General features: G+C 37.1%; 2 protein-coding genes across 12 annotated transcripts in view; one reads left to right on the plus strand and one right to left on the minus strand.

Annotated features, from left to right (window-relative positions):
* LOC126035485 (uncharacterized) overlaps positions 1–16,858 on the minus strand; it is a 349,826-nt gene that overhangs the window by 109,605 nt on the left and 223,363 nt on the right. The gene's annotated exons all lie outside the window — the stretch shown is intronic.
* Positions 1–16,858, plus strand: part of LOC126035446 (transcription factor RFX3-like) — a 149,038-nt gene that overhangs the window by 90,485 nt on the left and 41,695 nt on the right. For 9 of the 10 annotated variants that reach the window (XM_049794015.1, XM_049794023.1, XM_049794024.1 and 6 more), the window contains 3 exons: positions 5,980–6,054; positions 11,325–11,506; positions 12,279–12,398. In XM_049794015.1, the coding sequence (XP_049649972.1) occupies positions 5,980–6,054; positions 11,325–11,506; positions 12,279–12,398 (377 nt within the window). Of the gene's footprint in view, positions 1–3,437; positions 6,055–11,324; positions 11,507–12,278; positions 12,399–16,858 lie in introns of all 10 variants that reach the window. The other variant, XM_049794019.1, reaches the window with a different exon arrangement.

Genomic DNA, 16,858 nt, shown 5'->3' on the forward strand with positions numbered 1-16,858 from the left:
GCCAGCTCTGTCTTGTCATATTTTTTTCTGAATTTTTAAAAATAATTATCTGAACTCTCTGGCTTGTTTCTCAATCCTGATTTCCTGATGGGACTAACTGTTGTGGAAGTGTATGGCTCTTCCTATGTGTTTTTTAAGAGTTCAGTGGAGTGTGCCTGTTTTAGAAATCCTAAGTAAGCTTGACAAGGTTTTGGGGAGTTTTTTGAGCCTGTACCATATCTGGCAGATCAACTAGAGGGCAGCTCAGTGGTTTAGAATCTCAAGTGTATGAGAAAGGTGAGGTATATGAAGTACTGCTTGATTTATAAAAAGGGGTTGGATCCAAGAGAACAAATGGAATTGATAATTTGACCAGCCATTTGAAACATAGAGCAAGGAAGATAAAAATGGACAGTGAATTGTCATTTGAGAACTTAAAGAAGTCATCTGATATAAACTCCAAACATTTTGAATTTTTACCAAGTCATGGATGTTATGTATGCTTCTGCTCCATATGTTGGCCCTGTATGTTGTTTTCTGATTATAAGAAAGATTTATATTCATCAGTCAATATGCATACCCTATGCACATGCAGACTACTGGAGATAACTGTGATGTGTTTATTTTATAATGAAATGTAATGGATGCTCATAGCATCTGAAATACCCTCACGCTGACATCAGAAAACAAACAAAATAATTAGGGCCCCTGTTCATTTCTCCCAGCTTTCCTATCTGATTAGGGACAGAAAAGAAGTCCTCAGCCTAATTAAACATTCCAGCTGGGAAAAGTGTGAATTTTGGAGGCCATTATTTTCTTGAACTTGTCTGTCTCCTCCTTAATTATTATAAATATATTAGTTACAGTATTTTATTTTGGAAGATAAACAGAAATAAAACATTATGAAAAATGATACAGTAGCAGAGACTATAACTATGTCTAACTGTCAATATTTTCATTAGATGACTGGTGTCTTACTGAAGTGGCCAGCACTGTTCCAGTAATTAATTATTTTCTCTCTTGTTCTCCTTTGAATATGAGCTACCTCCTGCTGTTTGTGCATCTAGTCCGATACAAACACTTCTAAAGCTTTTCTGAATTCTTTTAAAGTTGGCATATATAAAATAGCAGACATATTTTGCATCTTTTTATGATCTTTTTGTGTATATGTACAAAACTTTTTTCCCAAAATCTTAAAAGAATTGTTGTTTTATTTCTTCTGTCTTTCAATTACTTTTTAATTCTCTTGAGCAAAATTCGATATAATCTAGTAAAAGCTCTACAACAGTTGCTTAGTCTGCGAGGACTTTCAAGAGAATCTTTCACATTCTTCTGGGTGTAAAAGTTGGACTTGTGAGTTTCCTTTATATGCTCACTGATGCTTCATTTTCAAGTCTCAGCTTCTAGGCAAGTTTGTCTGCCCAATTCAACCCTCTGGCATGAGTACCTCTTCAGAGGACAGTAGCATTTGTATGAATGCACTGTTTTGAAATATAAGTGAAAAGCACTCTGGAGTTCTCATCCATTTATCATATAACACTTGATTATTATAGTGATGTGTATAGACCTTATTTTAGGATTCTCAACAAGAAAGTAACAATTGTTACAAGGAAAAGCTATAACACTTATCACTAGTACCCAAGGCTTAATTATCTGTGCTGAATTTATTTTTTTCTAATATATATTTGATGAATTAGTAATTTCTTCACAATGATGAAGAATTTCTTCACTTGATGAAAACTTCTTTAGTATTTCACTTGGTTTAAAGCCTACAATGGCAACATTTTTGAAGCAGATAAAGTTAAAAGGTGCTAAAGATATAGCAGATAAAAATAAAAGGAAGCAGATAAAGTTAAAAATAGGTACCTGTGTAGATAGAGACATGGACTTCTTTTGGACATGAGGCAGCAAATGTCTCAAACTTTAAGATATCACCAAAAGTAGCCTGTTTTACTGTCAGTGAAAAGGGATTTAGAAATGCAAACAAATATAGATAATGAATTGGAGGATTGTTGGAGCGGCGGAGGAATGCACATAAGTCGACCCAATATGAGTGATAGAAGTGATTCAACTTTATTTGCACAGATAGCTCATATTTATACTGCTTGCGATAATTATGCCTACTAGTCCTAATATGATTGGTACATTGCTAATGTTTATTCATTACTAAAACACACCCACATGTGATTTGCAGCTATGCGTGTTCCGTAACTTTCTCATGGGAACTTCTTCAAAAGTTACTTATGAAGTTATGCCAAGGTCACACCGTCCCTGTCTTTCTCCTGATAACAGCGAGACCAGCTGTTGTTTTTCTCCTGATATCAGCAAGGCCAGCAGTCTTCGGCCAAGGCCTAGTCTTGCTGCCCACGCTGACATTCCTTCACACACAACTCTGCTCGCAGAACTTTTCCATAGACCCATGTCCTTTCTCATCAAGCCAATTCCCAACAGAGGATGTCTATGTCAATTTCAGTACCTCAGAGCTTAAAGTTCTGAGGAATTTTTTTTCCTTATGTCCTGACCTCCTCAGAAGAACTTAAGTATTTTGTGTCAATTACTTGAATCATTAAGAAAGTAATATTTCTTTACTACTGACTTAGGAAGGCAGTTTTTCAAAGTGAATTTGGGATTGTTAAGTGTTGTTCTGTGTATATACTATAAAGGCATCTGAGATGTTAATGTATATGTTAATCTGATAAAATGTTAATGGACAATAAGACTTAAACTAACAGGAACAGTTAATAAGATTACATAAAGTCTGAACATTTTAGGATTTAGTTGACATGTATAGTAATCACAGTTTTGAATTTATTATCCACAGAAAAGTTATACCCTTCTTAACCATTAATGACTATGGCAGATAATAAATTAGTATTTTAGGTGTCAAACTGAGTGAACTGATGGAGAAGTCTAAAATCACAATTCCCATAATTATCATGCTGTAATTCCCCCCCCCATGTTTATATAAATATGTACAGTAATAATTATATGCATTAGTAATTAGTAATGCAGATAGATACGTTTAACATGGTTTGCTTGGGATTGCTGTGGAAATTATAACTTTTTCAGTTATAATTTCAGTCAAAACATTTTAATAAATGGTGTCTTTCCATATTGAATTAGTCTTTTAAAAAGAAGAAATGTATGACTGATCACACATTCAAACAGATGGATCTGGGTTGGGTTTTTTTTTTTTCATTTAGCACTTCTGTTGTAAATATGCCTGTAACTTCTGACTGCTTGTCCTTAGAAATGTAAGGAATGCAATTAATTCATCTCTATATGTGTGGAATATAATTTAAAATGTTAAATTTATTTCCATAATTTTTCCCAAAATGTCAAGGCTGCAATTTAAAAAAAAACAACACTATTCAGGATAATCCCTATTTAATTTGGATATATGCTTAAATGCTACTTTGAATAAAGGTGAACTTAAATTCATACTCATTTTTTTCCAGAACCAATGTCTAAGTTCCTGGCCCTAACTTTGAACTTAAAAGCTTGAAGGAACAGATTCTGCACATGAATAACTTGCCATTAAAGTAGCTGGCACTTCCCACACATGCAGGGGCCTGTTTCACATAGAACATTTTGAAAGCCTGAGGACCCAAGCCTACCGGAAGCTTGAGATTTTTAAAAATAAAATACATTGGAATGAGAGAGAACCCTGAAGTAGCTGGAAGTTTTCAAAATGAGCAAGACAAATGATTCACTATCTGGAAAATCTGCATTCAAGTTAAGCCTATTTTATTTACATGCTAGAGAAGGTTAAGAGATGCTTTGATTATGGTTATGTGCCTGCATGGGAAAAAGTTTTCTGATAGTAAAGAGGTATTTCAGTTGCAGGTAAAGCTCAAAATGCAACTCATCAAAATTTAGACAAGGAATAATGTACAAAATGTTTAATAATGAAAATAATTACTATTGGAACAGGTTACACTAGAATATGGTGAATACTTATCACCTTAAATATAGATCAGCTGTCTTTCTGAAAGACCTGCTCTAGTTCAGTAATACTTCATGAGATTGATGAAATAATTAATGGTGAATTTTAGCGGTAATGAACACTTCTTGACCAACATTATTCAAAAAATAAGACAAGGTGATCATAATAATCATTAAGATCTCTGGTTTAAAAATCTATGGATCTGTGGCCATGGATATATTGTCTTCAGTGGCAATACTGGTGACATATATTCACATATATTCCCCAGTGCCTTGTTCCCTCAACTGTTTGTAGTGCTATGCTGTTGCCAAAGCAGGGAAGTGTTTCTTTAGATATATATATATACACACACACATATATAAAACTTCTTAATTTATGATTTTAAAGGATTGATTCTTTGAACAGTCCACTAAAACTTGTCTCAGTGAAATGAGAGGGTAGTGTAGTAGCTGGAATGAGCAGCAGGAGGCAAGACTTCAGTCCTGTAGTACTGCTGTAGACAAGGTATTGTCAAACAGTGGAGTAAGATTCAGAATTATGATTCAAATTTTGTATCATGTTATAATATCATGTTCAGATGGGAGAGTCTATGGTTGCAGTATATAGTAAGTTGATCTTGGTATGATGAAATGTTAACATTTTAATTTTTAGCATACTGTATCCTTTTAAATTTGACCTTTTCTGTCTGATTGAATAATTTGACCTAATAGTATTTCCCACTGAAGCAAGAAAAAAATCTGGATTTGAACATTATTTTTGTAATATTGAAGTATATTTTCTTACATGCTAATCAGATACTTGTATGCTTTTATAAAAAGGCTTATATTTCTAATATTAGACAGTTGTAAGAAAGACTTCCTTTTTCATTGAGAATTACTACAGTAAAAATACTATTTGATTAGCTTATAAAAAGGGGAAAGCAAATTGTATTTATGCATGAATTGAAATATAATCTGAAATATTTTCCAGTTTTGTGCTGTATATTGAGTGAACTCATTTTAGTAGTGTAATTTACCAGCATAAACTCTTTGGATAATACTGTAATAATTAAAGAAGGATAGGGAAGACTTATTTAAAACTGTCTACAGGGGGAATAAGTGATTGTAAATGTACAGATGGTTTTCCATTGCTTTTGTGTTTTTTCCATTTAATGTGGCTAATTATGTGCCTTCTTTTACTGTACATCCCATTGTCTCTATCACTTTCAATGTTTTTTGCTATTCTAGCTCTGCAGCTAAACTACAGTTAGACTGTAATTTTATTTTTAATGCTGTCACTATAGAATTAATTAAAAGATGTATTAATATGGGGAAAAGAATGGGAATGGGTATAGTTGTCTTTACACATTTGTATTAGGAGTAATACTACTGTATAATTAATGGTATATAATACTTCTTCTTTTAAAAGTATTATTCTGAACCCATCTGATTTTTTTTTCTTTTCTTAAGGATGGATCTTGCTGTCTGTGTAAACCTCCAATTTTCATTTACTTTGAGAGCTCTGGATATTCAAAGAATACTCTGACAGGCTGTAGGGGTGATATCCTGTCCAATGAAACTAATGGCAGAAAACCTACTAAATGATTGAGATTTTACTCCGTGGTTGCAGAGCAGAAATTTTGTTTCTAATTCACTTTCAGAGAGTGAACAGGTCTTTCTCAAATACTTGGAGGAAGAAACGTTGAGGCCTTTCTTAGGATTTTATTCTGGGATTTTTTTTCTTTTATTGAAAACATTGATCGTTCAGTAATTTTTACTGTTTGCAATATAGCTTACTGGTAAATCCACTTCTCTTATTTCATGAGCAGGGAGGAAGGTAAATTAGACTTTGAAAGTGGGATCCTACAGTATATGCAAGCAAAATGCCTCCCTGACTTCACTGGGGAGGTTTGCCTTCATGAGGACTTCATGATGAGGCCTTTAAGTAAAAAATATCCCTTAGCTGTGACTGAACTAGATATTTCTGTTGAACTTAAGGCAATCTATCAGAATTTTTCTGATCAGCCTTTTTTGCTGTCTTGTCTTGAGTCATTTTTTAATGACATCTATTATCAGATTGAAATGGCGATTGAGACACTGCAAAAGTCTGATGGTCTTTCTACGCACAGAAGCTCTCTTCTCAACAGCCATGTAAGTTGTCTCTTCTTTCATGAAAGTTAATCTCTTGCTTGTTCTGCGTGCTTAGCCTGCCTCTAAATGTTTGTTTTAATTTATTGCTACTTTTTGCTTTTAATCTTTCCATTTTAGTTTCTTGTAATCTACATCTTCTGTCACTCTATTTTGTCAGGTTAAGTGTCATGACATATTGTAGAGTGCATTTCTCTTCTAGGTGCTGTATTGTGTTAACACAGCTTAATGTATTTCCCTGTTCTGCAGGTCCTAATGTAAATGTAAAACTAATAATGAAATAATTCTTAAATAGTCTAGCTTTGATATTTTAAAATAATTTTCTACAATTTGTGTACATAATATAATAATTTAGGAGGAGGGGAAGGGGGAAAGAAGCAGCACAGAATAAAAAATATTCTTTAGATTTCTTTTAAAATCTATTATTCTGAATAAGTTTATTATAAGATAAGAATTCTGAAGATCCATTTGATGAAATAAAAAAACCTAAACCGATCTGTTAGTCTCTAATATGTCTTATTCTTCTACCTCTTGCTTTGTTCTATCTTTGCAAATCCTGTAGTTAGGAATTTTCCATAAAAGAAAGCTAAAGATGTTTGCATAAAAAGATGGTTGCAAATATAGTGGTAAAGCAATTAAATATAACATTTAGGTAAAGGAGAAAGGCTCTTCAGTTTGTTTTTAAACAGTTCTAGTCTTTCTTGAAATGTTATTTAAACGTTTTTTTCTTCAGTTAGTATAAATAGTTTTGTATTTTTTAATGCTGCTAAATGTCCATACATACTACATCCTTTTTGCTTCTCAGCCTTACTAACCAACATAAACTGACATATTTTTTCAGAATCTTCTATTCCTTTACCACAGAAACGTAAATATTGATTATGATACAAATGTATGAGTATATTGGGTAGAGGCTATACACTTATTTTGATTTGTTGACATCCCCCCCCCCCCCCCCAAGAATGTGGTAATATGGAGGTGAAAACCAAAATTGTTTTGTCAAAGTTTATCATCATGGTAGAAAAAGACAGCAGGAGCCAGTACAATTACTTGTAAGAGAATGTACTTTTCTTAGAAAATGCTAAAATTGGGTGACAGAAATTGAATTCTGTAAACTGTGAAGACAGACTTTTAGATAATTTTGGATGTTTTTAAGATAATTGTTTTGATGTTACGACAACCTAGAAATATGCTAAAATTATTTTAATATAATTGAATGGATGACAATTTTTTTGTGAAAGGCCAAAAACCTGTCTTAAAACTTAGATATACATAGAATTGATAAAACTGCCTTGTATCTGACAAGGAAGTCCAGAATCTTCACACTGAAAACAATAAGAATAAAAGAACAAGCTTTTCTACATCAGAAAACTGTATTCCCCTATTTCCTGTGTCATGCACTAGTTAAAAGATCATGGAGCAGATCCTCCTGGAAGATATGTCGAAACATATGGAAGACAGGGAGGTGATTACAGACAGCCAACATGGCTTCACCAAGGGCAAACTGTGCCTGACTAATCTAGTGGCCTTCTACGATGGAGTGACTGCATCGGTGGACAAGGGAAGAGCTATGGTTGTCATCTACCTGGACTTCTGTAAGGCGTTTGATACAGTCCCTCACAACATTCTGGCTGCTAAATTGGAGAGGTACAGGTTTGATGGATGGAACTGGCTGGATGGCTAAGGAACTGGCTGGATGGCGACATCCGAAGAGTTACAGTCAATGGCTCAGTGTCCAAACGGAGATCAGTAATGAGAGGTGTCCCTCAAGGGTCTGAATTGGGACCAATACTGTTTAATATCTTCATCAATGTCATAGATGGTGGGATAGAATGGGTCCAAGGAGGGCCACAAAAATGTTCAGAGGGCTGGAACACCTCTCCTCTGAAGAAAGGCTGAGAGAGTTGAGATTGTTCAGCCTGGAGAAGAGAAGGCTCCAGGGAGACCTTATTGCAGCCTTTCAGTAATTAAAGGGGGCTTATAAGAAAGACAGAGCAAGACTTTTTACCAAGGCCTGTAACAACAGGTCAAGGTGCAATGGTTTAAAACTGGAAGAGGGTAGATTTAAATTGGACATAAGGAAGAAAATTCTTTATGATGAGGGTGGTGAGACACTGGAATAGGTTGCCCATAGAAGTTGTGGATGCCCCCTCCCTGAAAATGTTCAAGGTCAGGTTGGATGGGGTTCTGAGCAGCCTAATCTAGTGGAAGGTGTGCCTGCCCATGGCAGGGCGGGTTGGACTAGATGACCTATAGAGGTCCCTTCCGACCCAAACCATTCTATGATTCCATGAAATTATCTTCCTTATAATGAGATTTGCATCTCTCTGTTATGGTAGTCATATCCTGACATTTCTTAACTGTTTTGAGGTATTTTCAAAACTACTGAAGGACAAATAGAGGGATCTATTGTTGATTTTGTGGAGAGAAAAAAAAAAAAAGATGACCTCCATGCATCTTGCTCTAATATTTGTTCTTTCCTAGCCTCAGTCATTTTTGAAGAAATTAATAGAACCCAGATCAAACTTACTGGATGTTTTCCCTATTTTTAAAATGTTTATTGAATTATGACTCAAATAAGGACAGTAAATATGGTTAGTCCTATTTTCTTCCTTAAGCTGGCATTTTTTTGCCTAAGTTAATACCTGTTCATTTTAATGATTTTTTTCCTTTTTCCTTTATTTCATTTCCTTTCCTGTTTTCTTTCTGCATGCAGTTGACTTAACTAATTTACAATCTAATGTTTTCTACATATTGACGTTTGAGTCAATTTGCCTGTTCTGTTTAAACCATTTCATACCATTCAAATATTGTTAATATTATAAATCAACAAGTCATAAATCAAAGTCTGGACATTTTAATTTTAGAATTAGATTTCTGCAAATACAAAAATATGTTTAAGGTTGTTTGCAATAACTTTATCATGTCTGTAGATTATTTACCTTTTTACATGGTATTCAGATATTGGTACTCTTCTTTCCGAGCTGTAACCTACCAAGTAATCACTTGAAGTTTTTGTTATTGAAATATCTTCACCCTACAGCAAAAGTCCTTATTTTGTACTTATCTTGGGTTTTACTTTCCCATTGTTGGCTAATGCCAAGCTCTGGTTGAAAGAATATCTGTCAAATACAGAACATTAGTAAAATCCACTTAAATGAATCCTAATAAATTATAATTCATCTGGAAAAAAGTCTAATGCTATATTTAGAAGTTAATTGGGAAATAATTTTGTTTGTTTGTCAATCTTTTTTTCTTTGTGAGGTAAAACAGAAATAGCTCATATTCCATCATCTAATTAGTATAGATTAAATGGAAAGGTTGAACGATATAATTAAGATATACTTAAGTGATTAGTGAAATGGTTTTGTTAATACACTCAAGTAAAGGTAAAAATTTACAATAAGATTTTTCCTAGGCTTTGTTTCAGAATTGTAAAAGCTCAAGATAAAATCTATTTGTTAATGTTTTAATAATGCATTTATATCTACAAGTCAATATAAGGATCATGAACTGCACTTTTTTGTTATGTTTATTTAAAGTGCAACATTATCTGCATCCATCTTGGAACCAGTTAGATCTTGCTTCTCCTGCATCTTTACATAGAGCTCTTGTTTAGAAACCTAAGCATAATAGTTTTGGTGATGTTTTCTGTAAGAAAGCAAACATGAAGATGGTCTGGAGTAAATGTTTTCCCAATTTTTATTTTTATTTTTTGCATTTTTCATGTATTGTGCTTGGTAAATTGCTCACAACTGACTTAAACAGAACTGTATGTCCAATATATTCATTATAATCTAAATTTTACTAGTAGTTCTGCAATAAAGAAGGGTCAGAGTGGAAACATATTTCATGAGTAATGGTCATTAAAATATTGATATTCATGTTCTTTAAATGACAAGTTATATCAAACATTAGTAGAACAGAATTTGTTCAGTGATCTATTAGTAAATAACCCTGCAGAGTAGCGTATTAAATGTCACATAAACTTAGTATATCTTTTACTGTACTTTAAACACATATCTTGGTCATATTAATTGCTTTGGTGGACTAAATTAAAATGGATTATACAAATGTGTGAGGCTCCAGCATATTGGAATAAAATTTTGTCCCAAATGCCAAAAACAAATCCATGGCTTGGGGATTTATTGAATGCTCAAACTAAGCCCAGAGTTTTGGTAAGATTTGTGTGAACCTGGAAAATTTGGATTTCATGCTGATTCGTTTTGGTATAATTACTTTCTTAAGTAATTAAGTAGTAAATGCAAGCAGAAAACAAAATTAGGGAATTATTCAAGCTGAAATGAAAGGGAAATTCCAAGGATATGAAACCATGGAGGGAGGGGGCTGTAAGCTAGGTAAAATGTTAGCATCCCCAAAAAACTGAAATCACAGAATTTACATATGACCACTATAAAAATATTTCCATTTTATTCTGTTGTTCTCCTATACTGTTAAATGTAATTGAAGTGACCATTTTACTTGGGTTTTGTGTATATGTTAGTTACTATTTGTTCTATAAAAAGGTACAATGATGTATTAGAAACTGTTTGCCTACATGCTTCCAAAATTGCTCACCAAAATTCTATGTTAAATTACAGGGAAAAAAAAGAATACTAATTCTATTCCTCTTTGAAGTCAAAGGCAAACAGGCTACAACAGAAAGGGATTGGGCCCATAATATGTTATAGATGTACCAGTTATTTTTCATGTCACCTAGATTGCTTGTTACCTTATATTCGATAGTTTCTTCTTTGTATTTGGAAGAAAAGAAACCCTCTTCAGTTAAATGAAGTACTGGGTTTTTTTCATTTGTATTTTTTAAATTTCAGGTGAAGAGAAATAGTATACCATTCCAGAATTAAAAATGTATTAACTTACTCCTTTTATTTTTTTTCCTGCTATTAATATAAATTACATTAATTATTTTATTTCCTTGGAGCTCCAACAATTTGTCTCCAAAGAACAAATAACTTCATAAAATGTTAATATATGGTACTGAATCTAAAAAATTTTTAGAAGTGGAGCTATCTAACAAGTGCAATGAGTTTTGTTATTTCCTTGTAATTCTAAAAGGTACTAAGGCATCATGGCATATCTAGCATTGAAAGAGATTTAAAGAGATTATATTTGCTTGAGGAACAAAGTCACTGTATTAAACAGGCCTTAAGAGTGGTCTAAAAAATATGAGGGGTCTGTGTTGTACAATTAAGATATTTTTTAGTAGAGTAATACTGCATTTACATATGTTCACTCTTTCATATTTGATATAGCTCCAATGGCTTTTAGACAACTATGAAACTGCAGAAGGAGTGAGTCTCCCCAGAAGTACCCTTTACAATCATTACTTACGTCATTGTCAGGAGCACAAGTTAGATCCAGTCAATGCTGCCTCCTTTGGAAAACTCATACGGTCAATCTTCATGGGATTACGGACCAGAAGACTGGGAACCAGGTTTGTGTTAATGAAATCTTAAAGTACAATAGAAAATATCAATAATAATTGTGAACATGAAGCTTGTATGTTAAAAACAAGCAAGCAAACAAATAAAAAATATTTAAAACCTTACTGTTAAGGGAGTTGCCAAATCCAGTGGACTTCAGGACCCAGGGTACTCCTGGTCTGCTATAGCCAGATTCTGTGTACTCTTAAAACCTGGATATCTTCCATCTCAGTCCAATGGATGTAGCTACTGCTGTTCCCATTTGCAGGTCCAGCTAGTAGTGAGACTGAACATGTGTTCCAAAGATGCAGATAAACACACACGACTAACTCAGCTAACCACACAAGCTAACACAGAGCAATGCCTTTACCAACACCCACATAGACACCGATAGCACTCATAAACATGAACACAAATAGCCCAATTCTGTTCTTCCTCTCCAGCTGATCAGGACTGAAGGTGACTAGTGAAACATACACAAACTCTCACTAACTCACAAGCATACCCCATTTATGGAATTGTTTTATTCACCATGACTGCATAAGTCATTTATTTGGTTTTTACTTTCCTTATTCTATTTAAATGAAGTCCAACAGTAAAGTGCTGGAAAATATAGTTTAAGTGAACTGATTTCCAGAAGCTGGTGGAGTTATACCAGTTTTATACTAGAGTGAGAGGAAAGTCAAGCCTAACTTTTATGTACTGTTTTCCAGTCAAGGCAGACTGTGAAGTGAGTATGATGTATACACATAAAACTAATGTTATTTTTGTTCTTTCATAAAGGGGGAACTCCAAATACCATTATTATGGGATTCGTGTCAAACCGGATTCTCCCCTTAATCGGCTACAAGAGGACATGCAATATATGGCTATGAGACAGCAACCCATGCAGCAGAAACAGAGGTATGGTGTTAAATGAAACTACTTTTTCATATTTCTAGTTCTTGGAGACTTACCTGTCCTCATTTATGTGGCAAAGTTGAACCTCTAATGGAAATTAACTTCTCTTCTGAAAAATAAAGGTTTGTCAGATCTGCAGTTGATATCACTGGAGTCTGATATCAGTAGACATGAGAGAGCACATACCTAAAAACACATAAATTTTTAAAAAGTGATAATAAAAGTAAAATATGATGCAATTCTTCTGAACAGACACTTCTTGGCGGTCTTGGGTTATTTTCCCACAAGCTGGAAAACAAAGTAATAGGAGCTTTGAATTTCAAATTCTGTTGTTTATTTTCATTACTTTAAGCAGCACATATATAAAATGATAGAAGAGCTTGTGATTAGGTTCAGCTTTGTGTTGATTTTCTCCTCCTGGCAAGAACTGATGTATCAAAACCCTGAACTTAAGGAGAGAAGACTTGGGCCTCTTCTGTGTTCTGCTTCAAATAATCTCATAGAAGACAGTCCTATAGGGCAAAGGGGTCCAGGAGAGCTAGTTAATTTTTCAAGGATCACCTCCTTGAAGCTAAAGAATGGTCCATCCTGACATGCAGGAAATCAACAAAAGGTGGCAGGAGGCCTGCATGGATGAACAAGGAGATCCTGACAAAGCTCAAACATAAAAAGAAAGTATACAAGAGGTGGAAGCAAGGTCAGCGTCCTGGTTTCAGCTGGGATAGAGTTAATTGTCTTCCTAGTAGCTGGTATAGTGCTATGTTTCTGAGTTCAGTATGAGAAGAATGTTGATAACACACTGATGTTTTCAGTTGTTGCTAAGTAACGTTTAGTCTAAAGTCAAGGATTTTTCAGCTTCTGATGCCCAGCCAGCAAGAAGGCTGGAGGGGCACAAGAAGTTGGGAGGGGACACAGCCAGGGCAGCTGACCCAAACTGGCCAATGGGGTATTCCATATTATGTGACGTCACATCTAGTATAGAAACTGGGGGGAGCGGGAGAGGGAGGATTGCTGCTTGGGGACTAACTGGGCGTCAGTCAGCAGGCGGTGAGCAATTGCACTGTGCATCACTTGTATATTGCAATCCTTTTATTAGTGTTATCATTATCATTATTAGTTTCTTCTTTTCTGTTCTATTAAACCATTCTTATCTCAACCCACGAGTTTTACTTCTTTTCCCGATTTTCTCCCCCATCCCACTGGGGGGGGGGGGGGGAGTGGTGAGCGGCTGTGTGGTGCTTAGTTGCTGGCTGGGATTAAACGACAGTCAGGGAACCCAGGAGGAATATAAAGAGGCTGTCTGATTGTGCAGGGATGGTGTTAGGAAAGCCAAAGCCAACCTATGAGGAACAAGAAGATAATTGGGAGTTATCAGCATGGATTTACAAAGGGGAAATCATGCTTGACCAATCCAATAGCCTTCTACAATGAAGTGACTGGCTCAGTGGATGAGGGGAGAGCAGTGGGTGTTGTCTATATTGACTTTAGCAAGGCTTTCAACACTGTCTTCCTGTCAGGGAGCAGCAAGGACTGGCTTCTTCCTAAGGGATGGAGAGTTGGGAGTCGAGCACCACGATACGCACAGCAGGGGCCTCACCATCCTGGGCCCAGTCCCACAGTATCTAATTGAGGTGAGCAGGGCAGACCTGGAGATGGTAGTCAGATTCAACACAGAGTCCAGATCACCAGATAAATTTGTGGTGATGAGGCAGGTCAAAGGTCAAGCCAGAAAGCCAATCCATGAGTGTGGGTCCAGATCAATGGGATCCATACCAGCCACAGGAATGGCTGTGGCTGAGCTAGAGATCAGTACTCCTACAACATAGGGATCTTACCAATGTGTATAAATACCTGATGGGAGGGAGTAAAAGACTGAGCCAGACTCTTTTCAGCAGTGCCCAGTGACAGGACAATGGGCGATGGGCACAAACTGAAAAACAGGAAATGTCATTTAGTTGGAAGGCACCTCTAGAGACTGTCTAGTCCAACTCCCCCAGCCCAAAGGAGTATCAGCTAGAGCAGGTTGCCCAATACTGTGTACAGTTGGGTTTTGAATATCTTTAAAGATGGAGACTGCACAACCTTCCTGGGCAAACTGTTTCGGTGTTCAACCACCCCTAGAGTAAAAAAAAAAAAAAGCATTTCCTTTATTTAAGCAGAATTTCCTGTATTTCAATTTATGCCCATTGCCTTTTGTCCTTTTGCTGGTTACTAATGAAAATAGTGTGGATCTGCTTTATTTATTCCATCCCAACAGTATCTATATAAAGTAGTTCTGAAGATCTTTGTTCATCCCCTAAATCAGTTCAGGTGTGCAAAGATTTCAGTAAAATAAATTTCCAAATCCCAATCATTCTAAATAAACAGGAGGAGCTGGAAGTCATTGTGCAGCAGGATAGCTATGACTTAGTCGCCATCACAGAAACGTGGTGGGATGACTTCCATGACTGGAGTGCTGCAATGGATGACTATAAGCTCTTTGGAAGGGATAGGCAAGGAAGGAGAGGTGGTGGGGTGGCTCTCTATGTTAGGGAGTGTTTCAATTGTACAGAGCTACAAGATTGTGATGATAAGGTTGAGTGCTTGTGGGTAAGGATGAGAGGGAAGGCCAACAAGGCAGATATCGAGCTGGGAATCTGCTATAGACCACCCAACCAGGCTGAAGAGACAGATGAAACATTCTACAAGCGGCTGGCAGTAGTCTCAGAATTGTGTGCCCTTGTTCTCATGGGGGACTTCAACTTTCCAGACATCTGCTGGAAATACAACACAGCAGAGAGCAAACAGCCTAGGAGGTTCCTGGGGTGTGTAGAAGATAACTTCCTGACACAGCTGGTAGGTGAGCCTACCGGGGGGGAACCTTGCTAGACCTACTGTTTACAAACAGAGAAGGAGTGGTGGGAGATGTGGTCAGAGGCCGTCTTGGGCTTAGCGACCATGAAATGATAGAATTCTCAATTCTTGGTGAGGTAAGGAAGGGGGTCAGCAAAACCACTACTATGGACTTCCGGAGGGCAAACTTTGGCCTGTTCAGGACATTGGTTGAGAAAGTCCCATGGAAGACAGTCCTGAAGGGCAAAGGGGTCCAGGAAGGCTGGACATTCTTCAAGAAGGAAGTCTTAATGGCTCAGGAGCAGGCTATTCCCATGTGCCGCAAGACGAACCATCGGGGAAGACGACTGGCCTGGCTGAACAGGGAGCTTTTGCTGGGACTCAGGAAAAAAAGGAGAGTTTACCATCTTTGGAAGAAAGGGCAGGAAACTCAGGAAGAGTACAGGGATCTTGTTAGGTCATGCAGAGAGGAAATTAAAAAGGCAAAAGCTCAGCTAGAACTCAATCTGGCCACTGTCATAAGAGACAACAAAAAATGTTTTTACAAATACATTAACAACAAAAAGAGAGCCAAGGAGAATATCTATCCTTTATTGGATGCAGAGAGGAACATTGCCACCAAAGATGAGGAAAAGGCTGAGATACTTAATGCCTTCTTTGCCTCAGTCTTTAATAGTGAGACCAGTTATCCTCAGGGTACTCAGCCCCCTGAGCTGGAAGGCAGGGGCAGAGAGCAGAATATACCCCCCATAATCCAGGAGGAAGCAGTGAATGACCTGCTACACCACCTGGACACTCACAAGTCTATGGGACCAGATGGGATCCATCCGAGAGTACTGAGGGAGCTGGCGGAGGAGCTTGCCAAGCCACTCTCCATCATTTATCAGCAGTCCTGGTCAACAGGGGAGGTCCCAGATGACTGGAGGCTTGCCAATGTGATGCCCATTTACAAGAAGGGTCAGAAGGAGGATCCAGGGAACTACAGGCCTGTCAGCCTAACCTCGATACTGGGGAAGATTATGGAGCGGTTCATCTTGAGTGCGCTCACACGGCATGTGCAGGACAACCAGGGGATCAGGCCCAGCCAGCATGGGTTCATGAAAGGCAGGTCCTGCTTGACCAACCTGATCTTCTATGACCAGGTGACCCGCCTAGGGGATGAGGGAAAGGCTGTGGCCTTTCACAGCATACTCCTTGAGAAGCCAGCAGCTCATGGCTTAGACAAGTATACTCTTCGCTGTATAAAAAACTAGCTGGATGGACGAGCCCAGAGGGTTATGGTGAACGGAGTTAAATCCAGTTGGTGGGGGGTCACAAGTGGTGTTCCCCAGGGCTCGGTTTTGGGGCAAGTTCTCTTTAATATCTTTATCAATGATCTGGATGAGGGGATGGAGTGCACCCTCAGTCAGTTTGCAGATGACAACAAGTTGGGAGGGAGGGTTGATCTGCTCGGGGGTAAGAAGGCTCTACAGAGGGATCTGGACAGACTGCATCGATGGGCCAAGGCCAATTGTATGAGGTTCAACAAGGGCAAGTGCCAGGTCCTGCACTTCAGTCACAACAACCCCATGCAGTGCTACAGGCTTGGGGAAGAGTGGATGGAAAGAGAAAAGGACCTGGGGGTGCTGGTT

The sequence above is a fragment of the Accipiter gentilis genome, chromosome W (assembly GCF_929443795.1).
Source record: "Accipiter gentilis chromosome W, bAccGen1.1, whole genome shotgun sequence".
NCBI classification, from domain to species: Eukaryota; Metazoa; Chordata; class Aves; order Accipitriformes; family Accipitridae; genus Astur; species Astur gentilis.